This window comes from Oncorhynchus tshawytscha, linkage group LG16, assembly GCF_018296145.1.
Source record: "Oncorhynchus tshawytscha isolate Ot180627B linkage group LG16, Otsh_v2.0, whole genome shotgun sequence".
NCBI lineage: Eukaryota > Metazoa > Chordata > Actinopteri > Salmoniformes > Salmonidae > Oncorhynchus > Oncorhynchus tshawytscha.
In genome coordinates, this window is record NC_056444.1 from 31,343,030 (window position 1) to 31,361,765 (window position 18,736).

The 18,736-nt window shown below is 43.6% G+C and overlaps 1 protein-coding gene across 4 annotated transcripts in view; it reads left to right on the forward strand.

Annotated features, from left to right (window-relative positions):
- Window positions 1–18,736, forward strand: part of LOC112215584 (partitioning defective 3 homolog) — a 595,003-nt gene that overhangs the window by 350,588 nt on the left and 225,679 nt on the right. For all 4 annotated transcript variants that reach the window (XM_042299093.1, XM_042299095.1, XM_042299094.1 and 1 more), the window contains 2 exons: window positions 303–473; window positions 14,745–14,904. In XM_042299093.1, coding sequence (XP_042155027.1) covers window positions 303–473; window positions 14,745–14,904 — 331 coding nt within the window. The remainder of the gene's footprint in view (window positions 1–302; window positions 474–14,744; window positions 14,905–18,736) is intronic.

Below are 18,736 nucleotides of genomic sequence, written 5' to 3' on the forward strand. Positions count from 1 at the left end.
TGCTCAAGGGCACACCAGCAGATTTTTCACTGGGATTCGAACCAGTGACCACTAGGCTACCAATGTCTGCGCTCCTCAAAGAAAATGCTCATGAGCTGAAGTAACAATGAATAATGACTGTATTCGACTTCTGTTATGTATTGTCCTGTATTATCTAGTCTCCAATAGTTAGTTCATTACTCTGATTCACTTAAAGAAATTGTCAAGATTACATGTCTTTATCGTTACGCGTTGTAAAACAGGTCAATTTACACATATATATATATATATATCACACCCTTCTCATTTGTGTGGTTGATCAGGATGGCCGACTGAGAGTCAACGACCAGCTGATTGCCGTCAATGGCGAGTCGTTGCTAGGGACGCCCAACCAGGATGCCATGGAAATGCTTCGCCTGTCCATGTCGACGGAGGGCAACAAACGAGGGATGATCCAACTCATCGTTGCCAGGAGGGTTGCCAAGAGCAACGAGGTAATGAATGCACCATTGTGAGACTCTAAGGTCATTCCCTGTGTGTGTGTGTGTGTGTGTGTGTGTGTGTGTGTGTGTGTGTGTGTGTGTGTGTGTGTGTGTGTGTGTGTGTGTGTGTGTGTTGTGTGTGTGTGTGTCAATTGGAGTCAATTCCATTTCAATTCCAGGCAATTCAGGAAGTACACTGAAATTAAAATTGAATTCAAAGCTTTTCAATGGGGAATTTGGTTTTCTCTCAGAATTGACTGGAATTGAAATTAAATGGACCTCAACCCTCGTGTGTATGAATGAAATGCTAGAGAACTAATTGTCTTTATCATGAAGAGCGGATGTTTTAATTGTTTGGCCTTAGCTGAGCTTCATAGGTTGATATTAGGGGTATTGGGAATGAAAGAGTTGATCTCTTTCCCCCTCTCCTTTACTGCTTGTGCTGCTTGACTCGTCAGACAGACGAGTGGAGTGTGTTTGAACGAGAGAGGGATGAGAGAGGGATTGATGGATGGACCACTTGTCTGCTTTGAATGATAAACAAGGGCCTTGAATGATAAACAATGGCTTTATGATTGACTTTTACCTTGCCACCTATCTCTGTCTATCGCCCTCCTTTTCTTATCTCTGTCTATCGTCCTCCTTTTCTTATCTCTGTCTATCGCCCTCCTTCTTTTCTTATCTCTGTCTATCGTCCTCCTTTTCTTATCTCTGTCTATCGCCCTCCTTTTCTTATCTCTGTCTATCGTCCTCCTTTTCTTATCTCTGTCTATCGCCCTCCTTTTCTTATCTCTGTCTATCGCCCTCCTTTTCTTATCTCTGTCTATCGCCCTCCTTTTCTTACCTCTGTTTATCGCCCTCCTTTTCTTCTCTGTCTATCGCCCTCCTTTTCTTATCTCTGTCTATCACCCTCCTTTTCTTACCTCTGTTTATCGCCCTCCTTTTCTTATCTCTGTCTATCGCCCTCCTTTTCTTATCTCTGTCTATCGTCCTCCTTTTCTTATCTCTGTCTATCGTCCTCCTTTTCCTATCTCTGTCTATCGCCCTCCTTTTCTTATCTCTGTCTATCGTCCTCCTTTTCTTATCTCTGTCTATCGCCCTCCTTTTCTTATCTCTGTCTATCGCCCTCCTTTTCTTACCTCTGTTTATCGCCCTCCTTTTCTTACCTCTGTTTATCGCCCTCCTTTTCTTACCTCTGTTTATCGCCCTCCTTTTCTTACCTCTGTTTATCGCCCTCCTTTTCTTACCTCTGTTTATCGCCCTCCTTTTCTTACCTCTGTTTATCGCCCTCCTTTTCTTACCTCTGTTTATCGCCCTCCTTTTCTTACCTCTGTTTATCGCCCTCCTTTTCTTACCTCTGTTTATCGCCCTCCTTTTCTTACCTCTGTTTATCTCCCTCCTTTTCTTACCTCTGTTTATCGCCCTCCTTTTCTTACCTCTGTCTATCGCCCTTCTTTTCTTATCTCTGTCTTACGCCCTCCTTTCCTTGGTTTGGTTCTTTGAGATAGCCAGAGAGACACCTTCAGGAGCTCTACTACCACCATGCAAATCTTCACAGCAAAGATCCAATTTTGATAATCTAACTCTTCTCTGCTTTCGGACCCATTGCATATGGTTGACTTAACAATGTGGGGCGCTATGATATGGCGAGAGCCACTTCATTGGTGGATGATTGGCAGACAGAGGCAGACACAGCCCACCACAATGTGCAGATTGGAAGGTTGGACTTTGAGAAAGAAAGTGAATTAAAGTGAGGAGTTGTTATCAGGCTGAAGCAGAAGTTGAGAGGATCGAAAGCAATTCAACATGTGGAATGCCCTAGCCCAGATATGGTTTTGATAGGTGCTGCTGGCTTTCGGAAATATCAAAAAAGATCAAGTCCCGTCACTCAACCCTGAATCTATTTATGTTTCTCTATTAACCAGCAGTCGAGCTGCTCTCATAACATCTTAAAAAATGAATTTATCTTTCAGAATACATTTCATTGGCTTTGAAGTGTTGAAGCAAATATATTATGTTGGTATCTATGGGGAGATGAATTGATATGGGAATGGGCTGATTATGGAGATGAGCTGGTTTTATTCAGCGGTGAAGTACTCGTCGTTGAAGTGTGTGTGCGTGTTTGTTTTGTGTGTGTGTTCCAATCCCCTGCAGCCTCTGATTCGAGATCAGCTTTGATTAGTGTTGGTGTGAGGATGATTGGTGCCTCTGTCCTGTGGTCCTTGAGCAGACTTCCTGCTGGGACACTCTTCCCTCATCTGCCCTTCGTCTGTCCCCCCCACGCACACACACACACACACATTCCCCCTCACCCCCCTAACCCTTCTCCCACTCACTTTCCCTGGCCAAGGACACTTGTCCCTCCTGGGCCCTCCAAGATCCAAGGTCGCTCCTATCAGTCCAGCCAGTCAAGATTCAAGTTTTAATGTCATGTGCACAGTGTAATACCTTTCTTGGAAGATCAAAACCAAACAATGCAGTAATCAATATCAATGTAGTACTAAACATAACACAAGGTAGAACAAAAACACACAAGAAATACAACATAAAAAATGACAACTATATAAAGGGTCAGTCAGTTCCAGTACCATATTTACGATGTGCAGGGATACTGGAGTGATAGAGGTAGATAAGTACAGTACCAGTCAAAAGTTTGGACACACCTACTCATTCCATGGTTTTCTTTATTTTTGCTATTTTCTACATTGAAGAATAACTATGAAAGATTAAATAACACACAACCATGTGGTAACCAAAAAAGTGTTAAACAAATATATATATTTGTTTTAGATTCTTCAAAGTAGCCACCCTTTGCCTTGATGACAACTTTGAACATTATAGGCATTATCTCAACCAGCTTCATGAGGTAGTCACCTGGAATGCATTTCAATTAACAGGTGTGCATTGTTAAAAGTTAATTATTAGAATTTCTTTCCTTCTGAATGCATTTGAGCCAATCAGTTGTGTTGTGACATGGTAGGGGTGGTATACAGAACATTGCCCTATTTGCTAAAAGACCAAGTCCATATTATGGCAAGAATAGCTCAAGTAAGCAAGAGAAATGACAGTTCATCATTACTTTAAGACATGAAGGTCAGTCAATACGGAAAATTTCAAGAACATTGAAAGTTTCTTCAAGTGGAATCGCAAAAACCATCAAGCACTATGATGAAACTGGCTCTCATGAGGACCACTACAGGAAAGGAAGACCCAGAGTTACCTCTGCTGCAGAGGACAAGTTAATTAGAGTAACCAGCCTCAGAAATTGCAGCCCAAATAAATGCTTCAGAGTTCAAGTAACAGACACATCTCAACATCAACTTTTCAGAGGAGACTGCGTGAATCAGGCCTTCATGGTCGAATTGCTGCAGAGACTTGAAGAAATGTGAAGAAACACAAGCAATGGACATTAGACCAGTGGAAATCTGTATTTTGGTCTGATGAGTCCAAATTTGAGATTTTTGGTGGCGACACTGTCTGTGATTTATTTAGAATTCTTGGCACACTTAACCAGCATGAATACAACAGTATTCTGCAGTGATACGCCATCCCATCTGGTTTGTGCTTAGTCAGATTATCATTTGTTTTTCAACAGGACAATGACCCAACCTACCTCCAGGCTGTGTAAGGGCTATTTGACCAATAAGGAGAGTGATGGAGTGCTACATAAGATGACCTGGTCTCCACAATCACCCAATTACAACCCAATTGAGATAGTTTGGGGAGAGTTTGATCGCAGAGTGAAGGAAAATCAGCCAAAAAGTGCTCAGCATATGTGAGAACTCCTTCAAGACTGAGAGAATGCCAAGAGTGAGCAAAGCTGTCATCAAGGCAAAGGGTGGCTACTTTGAAGAATCTCAAATATAAAATATATTTTGATTTGTTTAACACTTTTTTGGTTTCAACATGATTCCGTATGAGTTATTTCATAGTTTTGGTGTCTTCACTATTATATTCTACAATGTAGAAAACAGTAAAAAAATCAAGAAAAACCATTGATTGAGTAGGTGTCTCCAAACTTTTGACTGGTACTGTTTATCATCATTACCAAGTGCCTCTCACATTGTAACCTCTTCAAAAAGTTCTACATCTGCACCATCAAGAGCATCTTCACTGGCTGCATCCCCGCTTGGTATGGCAACTGCTCAGCATCCGACCGCAAGGCGCTAGAGGTTAGTGTGTACAGCCCAGGACATCACTGGGACCAAGCTCTCTGTCATCCAGGACCTCTATACCAGGCAGTGTCACAGGAAGGCCCTAAAAATTGTCAGACTCCAGCCACCCAAGTCACAGTCTTACCTCTCTGCTACTGCACGGCAAGTGCTACCGGAGCCCCAAGTCTGGGACCAAAAAGCTCCTGAACAGCTTCTACCCCAAAGCCATAAGACTGCTGAACAGTTAATCAAATGACTCCCTGGACTTTCTGCTTTTCACCCCCCTACCTACATGAACATAGTACTTCAATCAATCACCTAATCAAACCTACATGTACATATTACCTCAATCAATCACCTAATTAAACCTACATGAACATAGTACTTCAATCAATCACCTAATCAAACCTACATGTACATATTACCTCAATCAATCACCCCAACTACCTCGTCCCCCAGTACACTGACTCGGGACCGGTACTCCTTGTGTACAGTATAGCCTGTATATAGCCTTGTTATTGTTATTTTATCGTGTTACTATTTTATTTTTTATTTATTTGCTAATTTTCTTACTTTTAACCGCATTGTTGGGAAAGGGCTCGGCTCGTAAGTAAGGATTTCACGGTGAAGTCTGCACTTTTTGTATTTGGCGCATGTGACATTTGAATGGATTACAAAATAGAACTTGTTCTAGAACAGTCACTTCAGTCATTGCATAGTTCCGACTGATAACTAGGACTGGCACATAGTTGAGGGAGTGTACTTCTGACCCATATACAGTATTAAAGTAATGTGATTGGTCATTGGGAATTTATGTTTGACGCATTATAATTGAATCAATGCTTCAGAGACTATGGAAGCATCCCAAATGCCACCCTATTCCCTCTGTAGGGGGAATTTTGACCACAGCTCTGAGCCCTGGTCCAAATAACTGCACTACATAGGGAATAGGGTGCCATTTGGGATGCTGACTTTGTAATTTCCTTCTATTAATATATTGTCACGTGTTCAACGCGATTACATTCTTGGAAAGTCAATTCAATTAATTTTTATCAGGACTGTAAAATGTACTCATCCTATTCATGTTCCTTTGGTATTAATTATGCCATTTTATAACGACGTGTGTCATCACGTCAGCAAATAAAAACAGATTGAATTAATTGAGCTTTGCATGACCTTTATTCCAAGTCACAAATGGAAGTCAATATTCAGTATAATAAAGTTGTGAAAAGTTTTTATATCACATGGATGAGCTTTCTGTTATTAGCATGTAATACTTGCATCTTCAGTTTCATTTACACACCAGGACAACAGAGCCACTGCAGTCTCTCTCTCTCTGTGTGTGTGTGTGTGTGTGTGTGTGTGTGTGTGTGTGTGTGTGTGTGTGTGTGTGTGTGTGTGTGTGTGTGTGTGTGTGTGTGTGTGTGTGTGTGTGTGTGTGTGTGTGTGTGTGTGTGTGTGTGTGTGCGTGCGTGCATTTAGTTTGTGCGTGCCTGTGTGCGGGCGGGCTTTTCTGTGTCATCAAAGCATTCTTTTTTTTTTTGCAAAGCCCTCATGCGTTTGGCTTTGCTCATATAAATGAATGTATATCCTCATATTATCATGCTTATCCATTAATCATAATCTTCCTCAGAAAGCGACAGTCAGAGCTGACGTCAACGTGTCTCTGAGAAAGGCTTGTTGTTGTTGTTCACCTCAAGTTAAAACTTGTCTGAAAGTATTCAGTCCATGTGACGGAGAGGCTTGTGAGAGTCATTTTCCATTGCCTCCAGCGTAATTTGGCGGGAAATCAGAGCTGCTGACTGAAGTCTGGGATTGGCACCAGCACAAACACATTTGTGAGGGGCGGTAGGGTATTGTGTGTGTGCATGTGCGTTCTTTTTATTTTGGGTTTGTTGCCTGCTGCTTTTGAGTCGAGAAAGGTCTGATTCCTATTTAGATATGTTTTGCCTTCCAGAACTATAAACAGACTCATTTATTTAAAAAAATGCTTTCCAGTTCTTCGCGGTGCCAAACTTTTTGTAGCTGATGTGAAGTGTACCACAGCGAATGTGTGTGCATCCATGCGTGCATCCGTGTGTGTGCACTCACTGATGTGTCGGTGAGCTGGCGACCTGCAACACTCTGCCTTCCCCTTCCTGGTCAGCTTTCTTTTGTCGTTGTTTTGTGCGACACTAAATCACTACAGTGGTCATAACAGCTTACCAAGCCAGCCTCATCAAGGTGCTTTACAAGCCAAACTTGACAAAAGTCTGCCAAAAGCAACCACAGCCGGCCCGCTCATTAGGCAGGATTATGCGGCCACCTATGGCGGCAGATTGACGACGGCGGCCTTTTCTGAGCTCAACTGACCAAGACACACCTCCAACAACAACACATAACACCTCTCCGGGGTGCTTCTGTCCGAATAATTATCTAACATAAATCATATAGAAGATATAGCATATGGTGGAAAGAGTATGTGGCCTTCTCTGTAGCCTACAGCCTGAAGATCAAATGTAATGACAATGTAATGAGACTTTTTACATCTTGCAGGTTTCTCTGATCAAATAGCCTCACCTAAAATGGCACCCAATCAAACAGAAAAATGCGCTGACATGTTGACAAACAACATCTTCTTTAAACAGGACAGGTCAAAGTCAAATGGACAATCAGGATATTCCCAACTGCTGTCCAGGAGTTTCATCCCGTGGGCTAAATTGTCATGATCAGTGGTTTCAACTTTTCATCCATACATTTTTTGATCAGCTGATCATAGTGAAAAAATAACATTCTGCTGCAGTTCCTGCTATGTAAACACATTGCAAATAGGCTCAGGATACCTCCTCCTGATGGGTAGCTGATATTCAGAGCTTAAATAGCCCAAGTTGATTAGTCACAGGAATCAGGACTAATAAAGCCAACTCAACGGCCTGTTTTTACAAACAGCTGGGCCTACCGCATGGATGGACAGTCATAAACATGCCGACATGGTAGGCTACACTCCAGTAAACACGGACCGACGCCAACGTCTTTTGGACATCTTTGTACGGTCCGTACCGCCCATCTTTTTTATTGGTGTTTTACAAACTCTAGGCCTAGATGGGCATTCCTAAAATGATATTTCAGCTGACACTGTAGGCCAGGGGTAGGCAACTCCAGTCCTCTGGGGACTGATTGGTGTCACGCTTTTCCCCCAGCCCCAGCTAACACAACTGACACCAATAATCAACAAATCATGATGTTAAGTTTAGAAAGCAATTTGTTTCATCGGATGTGTTGACTAGGAATGGGGGAAAAGTGTGACACCGCTTCGGCCCCTGAGGACTAGAGTTGCCCATCCCTGCTGTAGGCAGTAAGCACGGACTGACGCTGACTCCTTTTGGACATCTTTTTTTGGTCCTGTCCGGACCAGCCTTGATTTTTTTTGTGGGGTGGGCATTCTATGTTTTGTTTTCTATGTTTCTTTATTTCTATGTGTTGGCCGGGTATGGTTCTCAGTCAAGGACAGCTGTCTATCTCGGTCTCTGATTGGGAATCATACTTAGGTAGCCCTTTTTCCCTCCTTTCAGTGTGGGTAGTTATCTTTGTTAGTGGCACTTAGCCCTGTAAGCTTCACGGTTGTTTTCTTAGTTTGTTGTTTTGTTGCCGTCATATTCTAAAATAAAAGGAATATGTACGCTCACCACGCTGCACTTTGGTCCACTTCTTTTGACGGCCGTGACAGTAGGCCTTGAAATACATACATACATTGACATATTTATGTCAAATAGCCTATCAGAAGCTTCTAAAGCCATGACATACATTTCTGGAATTTCCCAAGCTGTTTAAAGGCACAGTCAACTTAGTGTTAATCTTCTTACCCACTGGAATTGTGATACAGTGAATTATAAGTGAAATCATCTGTCTGTAAACAATTGTTGGAAAAATGACTTGTGTCACCCACAAAGTAGATGTCCTAACCGACTTGCCAAAGCTATAGTTTGTTGACAAGAAATTTGTGGAGTGGTTGAAAAATGAGTTTGAATGACGCCAACCTAAGTGTCTGTAAACTTCCAACTTCAACTGTACCTATTTTCAACTTTCTTTCAGAACTGAATATTAACCTTATTTAAACGCCTAGAAAATATGACTTTTCACCTTTAATTCAGAACCTAAATTGAACCTAGCTTAAATATCTGGAAAAATATGTATTTTTGACATATTTTCAATGTAATTTTGCTTACTTGGGACTATACTTGTAGGGACAGCCATTTTTTGACCTCGCCTATGGCGGCAGAACGGCCAGGACCTGCCCTGACCAGCACACTTTTAGAGTTAAGGCAGCCTTCATATTATGTTAACAATATGTTCTCTACATCTCACCTGTTCTGCTCTGTGCTACGTTTTACTTATGGTACCATCCATATTGTACTATTTTTAAACTGCAGTATTTAAAATAGGCACGCCCACAGAATGGGACGTGTTGCTTATGTAAATTAATGAAGTGGAACATACAGCCTTAGGATGCTACTCTACCCTCTCTCCCCAATTGTTTCATTTCATTTATTGAAATGAAGATATTTCTATTTCCAACTTTCACTTTCTTTAGTTTCTGCGTGTCTCAGCAGAGTCCAGTGTCCCTGGAGGCAGAACATAAAAAATATATGTAAAGCATTTCCTTCTCTTGACCACATGAAAGCCTTTCGGAAACACTACTCTTTCTCTCAATTATGTAAATATCATTTGGAAGAAGAAACTGCTACACTGGCCTATTCTATTCAAACGACCCGAGTGACGCATTGTGGGTAATCGCTAGGCTATACCCCACACCCTCTGTAAGCTGAGTCATGTTGAGTAAGCACAAAATGATAAAAAATATATATATATGTATTTTGAAAGGGAGAGAATCAAGGAAGCACTAGCTGAACTTAACTAAGATCATTTTTTTGTTAACGTGTGCCCCATTGAACATTAAATCAGTTAGGATTGTACACCAAATGAGTCCGTGTACAAAGCATTGGACAAAGCTTTGGCCTCTCTACCTTTTGAAGGCTATGAGGAGCTTCACTTACTGGTCAAGACCAGTCAGGTCCACTGGGAAGCACTGGGCCATCATCTGATAATGGGAGGATTCAGATGCCCTCTGCATTATAGATGAGCTACAGTACAGCAAGTGTGCGTCCCAAACAGCACCCTATTCTACATACAGTGCACTATAAAGGGAATAGGATGCCATTTTGAATGCAGCCCCACCACATCAGGGTAGAATGGGAGACCTAGCTACTCTGCTCCTATCATGTGGCCTCATGTCATACATGAAGAAATAGAGGACAGGATACCTGCTGAAGAAGCCTTGTTCCTTCCACCATGTTGCTGTGTATTACAGATACTGAACAGAATACATTTGAGCTTACATTGTAGAGGGGAGCTAATGGAAAAGGGCCCTTTACGTAACAGGACATGAACTGCCCCTTTCTGCATACCAATGACTGTCCAGACATGTCCAGATGGGATTCAGCACGAGATCGTTGATGTGAGTTGACATTGTGAAGGAGGTGGCTTGGCTAACAGAAGAACCGCGGCCCTGTAGACAAGAGGAGAGCAGGCTTGATCAATATGGCTTCAGAGAGAGATCAATCAGTCTGAATCTGCCTGGCACAGTAAACTATGGTTTTATTAGCATTGAGCTGACCGTCCATCCGCTACGGATGGGGATGGGGACACAGTCTTACGACACTAATGCATTTAGATGCGTTCCCCAAAGAAAAGGGGGGAATATAGAGAGATGGAGGTAGAGAAAGAAAGAGAAAGAAAAGAGAGAGGTAGATTTGCGTCTGACCTTTCCCTTAACGCTGTAATGTAATGTTATAGGGAGGGATTGAGGCCCCATTAGATGATGACATGGGGATCATGACAACCACTTAGCGTGATGTCATAGTAGATCAGAATGATTCATGTTGGAGGATAACAGTAGGAGAAGGGAGGGAGTGTTGCATGATGGGAGATGACTCTTTATTATGAACTGGGTAAATGTGGGAAAGTAGATAGTGGAACTACAGAAACACAACTCTGCACCTCCTGCAGGGCCATTCAACCGCAGCTGGTACCAGCAGACTAACTAATTTAGGACCAGCGACGGAAACTCAATTGGTCCAATTCAGAGAATAATTTATTGAATCAGGTGGTTTAGTGGTGTAGCTGAGTGCAATGGCGGACTGTATGGGTAACGTGTTATATTAGCTCTCAGTTCAGCTCATTTCAGTTCAACTCTGTTCCGTATGAACTCAAAAGGGGTTATTCTATTAATTCTTTACCATGATCACTTTGAACACACACGCGCACACACACAAATTTGTATTTTATTTTTAAGACATGTATACAACTTTTCATACCACCTGAACACTGTTTATTTCCCTTAAACTCGCTCTCTGACAACTTGTACCCAGCTATAGTCACATACAGTACAATGTTTACAATCAATACAGACAGGGGGAATGGCAATCTCCTGGAAACACGGCCAGTGGTATTGAATGCAGCAGAGGTAGAAATGGAGAGAGGGAACACCTGGGAGGATAAGGCTTGAGGCAGATGAAGGGATGAGGGGAAGCTAATGAGACGGAGGTAGCCACTGGAGACTTAGGTTGGTAGGTGTGTTGGTTGGTTGGTCCAAAGGTGGGCAGGATGCTGCAGTTTAAAGACTGTAATTACTAACAGCATCAATGGGTAAAGTTGACTGGATGATGGCCACATGAACAGGCTAAGGGCTAACCGTAAAACCATACATGTACAGGCTAAGGGCTAACCGTAAAACCATACATGTACAGGCTAAGGGCTAACCGTAAAACCATACGTGTACAGGCTAAGGGCTAACCGTAAAACCATACATGTACAGGCTAAGGGCTAACCGTAAAACCATACGTGTACAGGCTAAGGGCTAACCGTAAAACCATACATGTACAGGCTAAGGGCTAACCGTAAAACCATACATGTACAGGCTAAGGGCTAACCGTAAAACCATACATGTACAGGCTAAGGGCTAACCGTAAAACCATACACATGTAAACCAGGCTAAGGGCTAACCGTAAAACCATACATGTACAGGCTATAACCGTAAATACATGTACAGGCTAAGGGCTAACCGTATAACCATACATGTACAGGCTAAGGGCTAACCGTAAAACCATGTACAGGCGTACAGAACAGGCTAAGGGCTAACCGTAAAACCATACATGAACAGGCTAAGGGCTAACCGTACAAAACCACCGTAAAACATGTACAGGCTAAGGGCTAACCGTAAAACCATACATGTACAGGCTAAGGGCTAACCGTAAAACCATACATGTACAGGCTAAGGGCTAACCGTATAACCATACATGTACAGGCTAAGGGCTAACCGTAAAACCATACATGAACAGGCTAAGGGCTAACCGTAAAACCATACATGAACAGGCTAAGGGCTAACCGTAAAACCATACATGTACAGGCAAGGACGTTAGAGTAACACGCTGCCTTGTCATCAAGGGGCAACTTTTCCCTGTCTGTGCATGTGTGTTCCGTCTGTCATCCGGTGGGAATTTGGTGAACTCCCGACGAAGCTCACTGTGGGCGAATCAGTAGCCTTCCTTCACAGCCGGATAATCCAGTCTGGAAATGAGTAGATTAAGAGAGATTAAGAGATGGTGAGAGCTGCTGGTAATACCACTAAAAAGCACACTGGTTTACTCATTCACTCAAACTCCCCCTCACACATACACATACAAACACACTTGTGCACAGACTCCTTTATGCAGGCACGTACACACACACACACCCATTCACACAAATGCGCACGCAGACAGACAGACACACTCGCATGCACCTCCCCCCAGACTAGCTACTGTACATATGAAGCCTGTTTAATCAATTCTCAGTCTCTCTGTCCTCTATGACGCCTGTCCGTACGTTATTCATTAGCTCTGAGAAGTGGGCCCTTTTCTCAGCCTGTGACTGTGTTTTTATAAGCCTACCAGACCGCACTCTCACCAGATTGAAAAACAAGAGAGTGAAACCAATACAATACGTCCTCTGTTGTACCAGTGAAACCTTCTTGAGTCCAATTCATCCTGGACCGGGCTTTATTAGAAAGGATTGTAATTGCGTTAACCCCTTCCTTTGCGCGCCGCCGCCAATCATTCCATTTGCTGTGCGCTTATCAAGCCGAGGCTAGATAAAGTCCTCAGCTCCCAACTTCATTAAAGTTCATTTATATTAAACAGACCGACCATGATAAGTCTCTTCCCTCGCCTGACCCAGCCGTCACCATATAGACCCGGCACGGCTGTGCTACCCCAGCAGACTACAGAGCTGACCCAACGGCACTGGTCTGGTCCTGTAGACAGCACGGGGCTTCCTCTGCAATCCTCTCACATTTGTTTCTCTATTTGTTTTCTTGAAGAATCTCCTCTTCTCTGGTTTCTGTTGCTTTTGGCCCGTGGTCAGTGATGATACATCCATATTTGCAGGTCTGGGGTCAGTTCAGAGCTTGGTTCCTCTCTCTTTTGTGCTCTCTCTCTCTCTTGCTTCTCTCTCTCTCTTGCTTCTCTCTCTCTCTTGCTTCTCTCTCTCTCTTGCTTCTCTCTCTCCCTTGCTTCTCTCTCACTCACTCGCCTCACTCTCTCGCTTCACTCTCTCGCTTCACTCTCTCGCTTCCGTCTGTGTGTGTCTCTCTCTCTCTTTCTCGCTCTCTCTCTCTCTGCTTGGAATGAATCTGTAACAGATCTGTTGGAGGGCCAACTCGTACTGTATTCCCTGGGCATAAAGAATCAACTCTGTGTGTGTTTGCGCATGCGTGTGTGTGTGTTGGTGAAACAGGGCCCGGCTGTTGTCTTTGGAACAGGCTCTGTTCTCTAACCAGTCACACGTGGTTCCCTCACAGGTGACTGCCAAACAATGCTACAGTATTTTCTACCTCTATTTTTTCTCCTTCTCTCTTTCTCTCATATGTTTGTGGGAAATGTTCTTTTATTCTCTGGGGCCATAATGCATCACAGAACATTCCCACCATAGCCTGTACAGTTTAACACTGTTTGTGTTCTAAATGACACCCTATTCCCTACATAGTGCACCACTTTTGACCAGAGCCCTATGGGTCCTGATCAACAGTAACACACTATATATGGAAAAGGGAGCCATTTGGGACACAGCGTGTTGACAAGGACAGAATGGTTGTAGGGGAGAGTGGGGTAAGTTGAGCCAAAGGCATAAGTTGATGCTCCCTTTTTTTTAGGGAGCCATACACAAAAAGTCTCATTTGACCACATATTTAGGAAGAGGTCATCATTCCATGGAGTCTGTGAAGGAAGAAACCACATGGAAAAAGTGGTAAGCAAGTTAGGTCCAAAAAAACAGATTTTCACCAAGTCAAATGAATCTATTACGTTAGAGGTTTCATGATGCTAAGTAGATCATTTTAAGATTGTTCTATACATCAGTTTATACTCAATTTACCCCATACCCAGCCAAGAGACCACTTGTTTAGACAAGCTATGTTTTCAAAACTGTAATGTTTACACGAAGTAGGATTATTTCCAGGGATGCACAACACTCTGAAATATATATAGATATCTTTGTTAGAAAGAATACTATATTTCCATTGACGGAGTGATGCTGAATATATAACGTTTCTCAACTTACCCCACTCCTCCCTAACATTGATGACTGGAAACACAAGACTCGTGAAGTCTAGTGTTTCTTATTAGGTCCAAGCTAAAACCCTACAATGTCATTTCTTAACTGTCACTCAGTAATAGGGTTGTGGTAAAAGTGACACGTGTATCGAGTGGACGGTTCGCCCAACAATCAATGTCGCAATACATTGACCACCGAGCAAAAGTAGTTTGCCATTAAATGAGGCCCACTGGATGAGGCAGCTGTGTTTACAGCTATGGGAAATCTATGCTGCTTCATCTGACTGGGAGCACTGCCTTGTCTGTTGACTGGAAGATGAAACCGCCTTTGGTACTGGTTCCTACATGCAAACCCGTGAAAGATTGTATTGTATGTTTGAAGTGGCTGTGGACAGACTGAACCTTGTTTGAGACTTGAGACTTGGTTTTGCATCAAGGGTTTGACGTTCTTCTCTCTTTCCCCTCCACTTAGTGACCTCTCTTCTCTCTCTGTCTCTCTTTAGGAGGTTCCAGGAAGCTCGCGGGTGGAGGAGCAGCCTCTGACAGACCCTCTGGACGACCATGAGCGCCACATCTCCCATTCCATGTTCGGGACCAGAGAGTCCATGGACGACCAGCCCTCCATGCCGCCACGCAATGTCATGATGGTACCGCGCATGATGGGTGAGTCACCTGAACTCCTGGTGGTATTCGCAGAAATGCGTTGGTATAAACTACATGGTATAATGTTTGTCTTTGAAGCAAACTGCCGTTGGCCGAATGTCTTCTATGATAACATTCTAATTATTGCACCTTGATTGAAAGTGAGGTCGCGAGAGAGACGGCATTTATTTTTCTCTGAGTTAGCTGACCTCACACCTCTTCCATCTTCCTCATCCCTCCCGTCCACAGCCCTCCATCACCCTCTGATTATAATCAGGGGGGTTAATGTCATTTTTGGTTCATCACCCCTTCACTCTCAACCTGCACGATTGCACTCAGGACAATTCCCATTCCGTTCCAGGTCCAGTTTAGCTCCAGTTCTGCTAGTCAATTCAGTCCTTAACCAGTCACCTCCTGTCATCTCTGTATCGACCTCACTGCCATGGAGCCACGTTTTGACACAGCTGGAGGAGCCTGACACCCCCACCTGACCCCACCTCTTCACACTCCACAGTACACCCCCACTACCACCATTACCCCTCTCTCTTCCTTCTCTCCCATTTCCTGTCCTCCCCTCTGAGTTAGACCTAGCTACTCCAGCCTCTCCTCTCTTCCGCTCTCTTCCTCTGCTCTCTCCTCCTCTCTTCCTCTCCTCTCTCTCCGCTCTCTTCCTCTCCTCGATACCCTCCCCCTCTCTTCCTCTCCTCTCTCCCCCTCTCTTTCTCTAATCTCTCCCCCTCATCCTTACTTCTCACCCTCTCTTCCTCTACCTCTCCTCTCTTTCCCTCTCTTCCTTTGCTCTCTCCCCCTCTCTTCCTCTCCTCTTTCCCCCTCCTCCTTCTCCCCCCCTCTCTTCCTCTCCTCTCTCCCCTGCTCTTCCTCTCCTCACTCCCCCTCTCTACCTCTCCTCTTTCCCCCTCTATTTCTCTCCTCTCTCCCTCTATTCCTCTCCTCTCTTCCTTTTTCTTCCTCTCCTCTCTTCCCCTTTCTCAATATCCCCTACCTTTCATCCCTTCTTCTTCTCTGAGTAGACCTAGCTTTTCCAGCTCCCTCATCTCCATATTGTCAATAGTAGCAGTGCTTTCTCATCTCCAAATTGTCTATAGTAGCAGTGCTCTCTCATCTCCATGTCTACAGTAGCAGTGCTCTCTCATCTCCAAATTGTCTATAGTAGCAGTGCTCTCTCATCTCCATGTTGTCTACAGTAGCAGTGCTCTCTCATCTCCATGTCTACAGTAGCAGTGCTCTCTCATCTCCAAATTGTCTATAGTAGCAGTGCTCTCTCATCTCCATGTTGTCTACACTAGCAGTGCTCTCATCTCCATGTTGTCTACAGTAGCAGTGCTCTCTCATCTCCATGTTGTCTATAGGAGCAGTGCTCCCTCATATCCATATTGTCTACAGTAGCAGTGCTCTCTCATCTCCATATCTCCATATTGTCTACAGTAGCATTCCTCTCATCTCCATGTTGTCTACAGTAGCAGTGCTCTCTCATCTCCATGTTGTCTACAGTAGCAGTGCTCTCTCATCTCCATGTTGTCTACAGTAGCAGTGCTCTCTCATCTCCATGTTGTCTACAGTAGCAGTGCTCTCTCATCTCCATATTGTCTACAGTAGCAGTGCTCTCTCATCTCCATATCTCCATATTGTCTACAGTAACAGTGCTCTCATCTCCATGTTGTCTACAGTAGCATTGCTCTCTCATCTCCATGTTGTCTACAGTAGCAGTGCTCTCTCATCTCCATATTGTCTACAGTAGCAGTGCTCTCATCTCCATGTTGTCTACAGTAGCAGTGCTCTCTCATCTCCATATTGTCTACAGTAGCAGTGCTCTCTCATCTCCATATCTCCATATTGTCTACAGTAACAGTGCTCTCATCTCCATGTTGTCTACAGTAGCATTGCTCTCTCATCTCCATGTTGTCTACAGTAGCATTGCTCTCTCATCTCCATGTTGTCTACAGTAGCATTGCTCTCTCATCTCCATGTTGTCTACAGTAGCAGTGCTCTCTCATCTCCATGTTGTCTACAGTAGCAGTGCTCTCTCATCTCCATGTTGTCTACAGTAGCAGTGCTCTCTCATCTCCATGTTGTCTACAGTAGCATTGCTCTCTCATCTCCATGTTGTCTACAGTAGCATAGCTCTCTCATCTCCATGTTGTCTACAGTAGCAGTGCTCTCTCATCTCCATGTTATCTAGTAGTAGCAGTGCCACTCTGCCAATGAACTCCTTCTCGCTGGAGATCAGAGAAGGTGTCAAAGCCATCTGATGGCTAATTAAACCTCTAGCTCAATAGGCCCTGCTCCTCTCTTCCCCTCTGCTCTTATGTCTCTCATTCCTCCCTCTTTTCCTCTCTCCCACTCATTTCTCCCCTCCTCCTACGCTGACTTTGGTTGCCACAGATGCCTTATTATGAGACAGGCACTGACACACAGCCTTTCAGAATGCCACTGTGATCACAAACAGTTTCTAGAACTAAACAATGGTTGTGGAATTCTAAAAACTTCTACCGTGCCAAAAACTTCAAGAGCAGCTTTCCCTCCTGTGAGTGTGAGTGAGAGTGTGGCAAATGAGGGAAGTTGAAAAGTTAGTGGAAGTTAAAGGGGGTGATTTGGGGCCGATGTTATTGGCATGCTGGCTTGACAAACCTTCAGATCTCCATCTCGACTAATTTCTCAGGGAGAGAGTGCCAGATACTTCTCTCTCTTCTTTCTCTGTTTGTTTCCAGACAGTTTTTCTATTGTAAGTGTTCATGCATCGACCGGCGTGTTTTGTCAGTGAATTACGGCTACAGTCATTGTAGAAAAACACCTTCAGAATAAAAAAAGCTTAATGATGCAGATGATTGTTAGGCACCTCTTGCTGCCAGTCAGAAAGACAGACCTCTTGCTAATGTGACTGGTGTTTACTTCTTCGACTTGGATTGAAACTGAAATCAATAACGACGAGTGTATGAAACTCTGTGTGTCAGACAGCAGGGTCATGTTCAATAGGCACCAAAAGGAAGAAAATGGACTAAAACAAGGAGGGGGCTACCTGGACTTGTCCAATCAGGAACGCAAATGTTCCTTTTCCGTACACAACGTTTTACGCTGTGTGTCCTAATGAACACGACCCAGGTATTCCTCACACTGACCGCTGAGGACCTTTTAAACATGTTCTCACACAGATATAGAGGTGACCGTGTATTGTAGAACAGTAATCTCAGTCCCATGTTATGTTAGCATGGGAGGAGACCTATTGCCTGGTCTGTCTCGTATGACAGTCATGAAAGAGGACAGATGCTGAGAACCGACACAGCAAGGTCACCTCCTCAGTATGAATATAGCTACTGGTGTGTGATTAACAGCATGATGACTGGTCTCTAGAGCCTGGAATGAAAGCTTGGCTTCACTATTAAGGCCGTAAACAGACATACAGTACCAGTCGAAAGTTTGGACACACCTACTCATTCAAGGGTTTTTCTTTAGCTTTACTATTTTCTACAGTGTAGAATAATAGTGAAGACATCACAACGATGACATAACACGTATGGAATCATGTAGTAACCAAATATATTTGAGATTCTTCAAAGTAGCCACCCCCTATATACACTGAACAAAAAATATAAACGCAACATGCAACAATTTCAAAGAGTTGACTGAGTGGCAGTTCGTTCATATATGGAAATCAGTAACTTGATATAAATAAATGAGGCCTTAATCTATGGATTTTACACGACTGAGAATACAGGTATGCATCTGTTGGTCACAGACACTTAAAAAAAAAAAGTTGGGGCGTGAATCAGAATACCGGTCAGCATCTGGTTTGACCACCATTTGCCTCATGCAGCGCAACACATCTTCACATAGA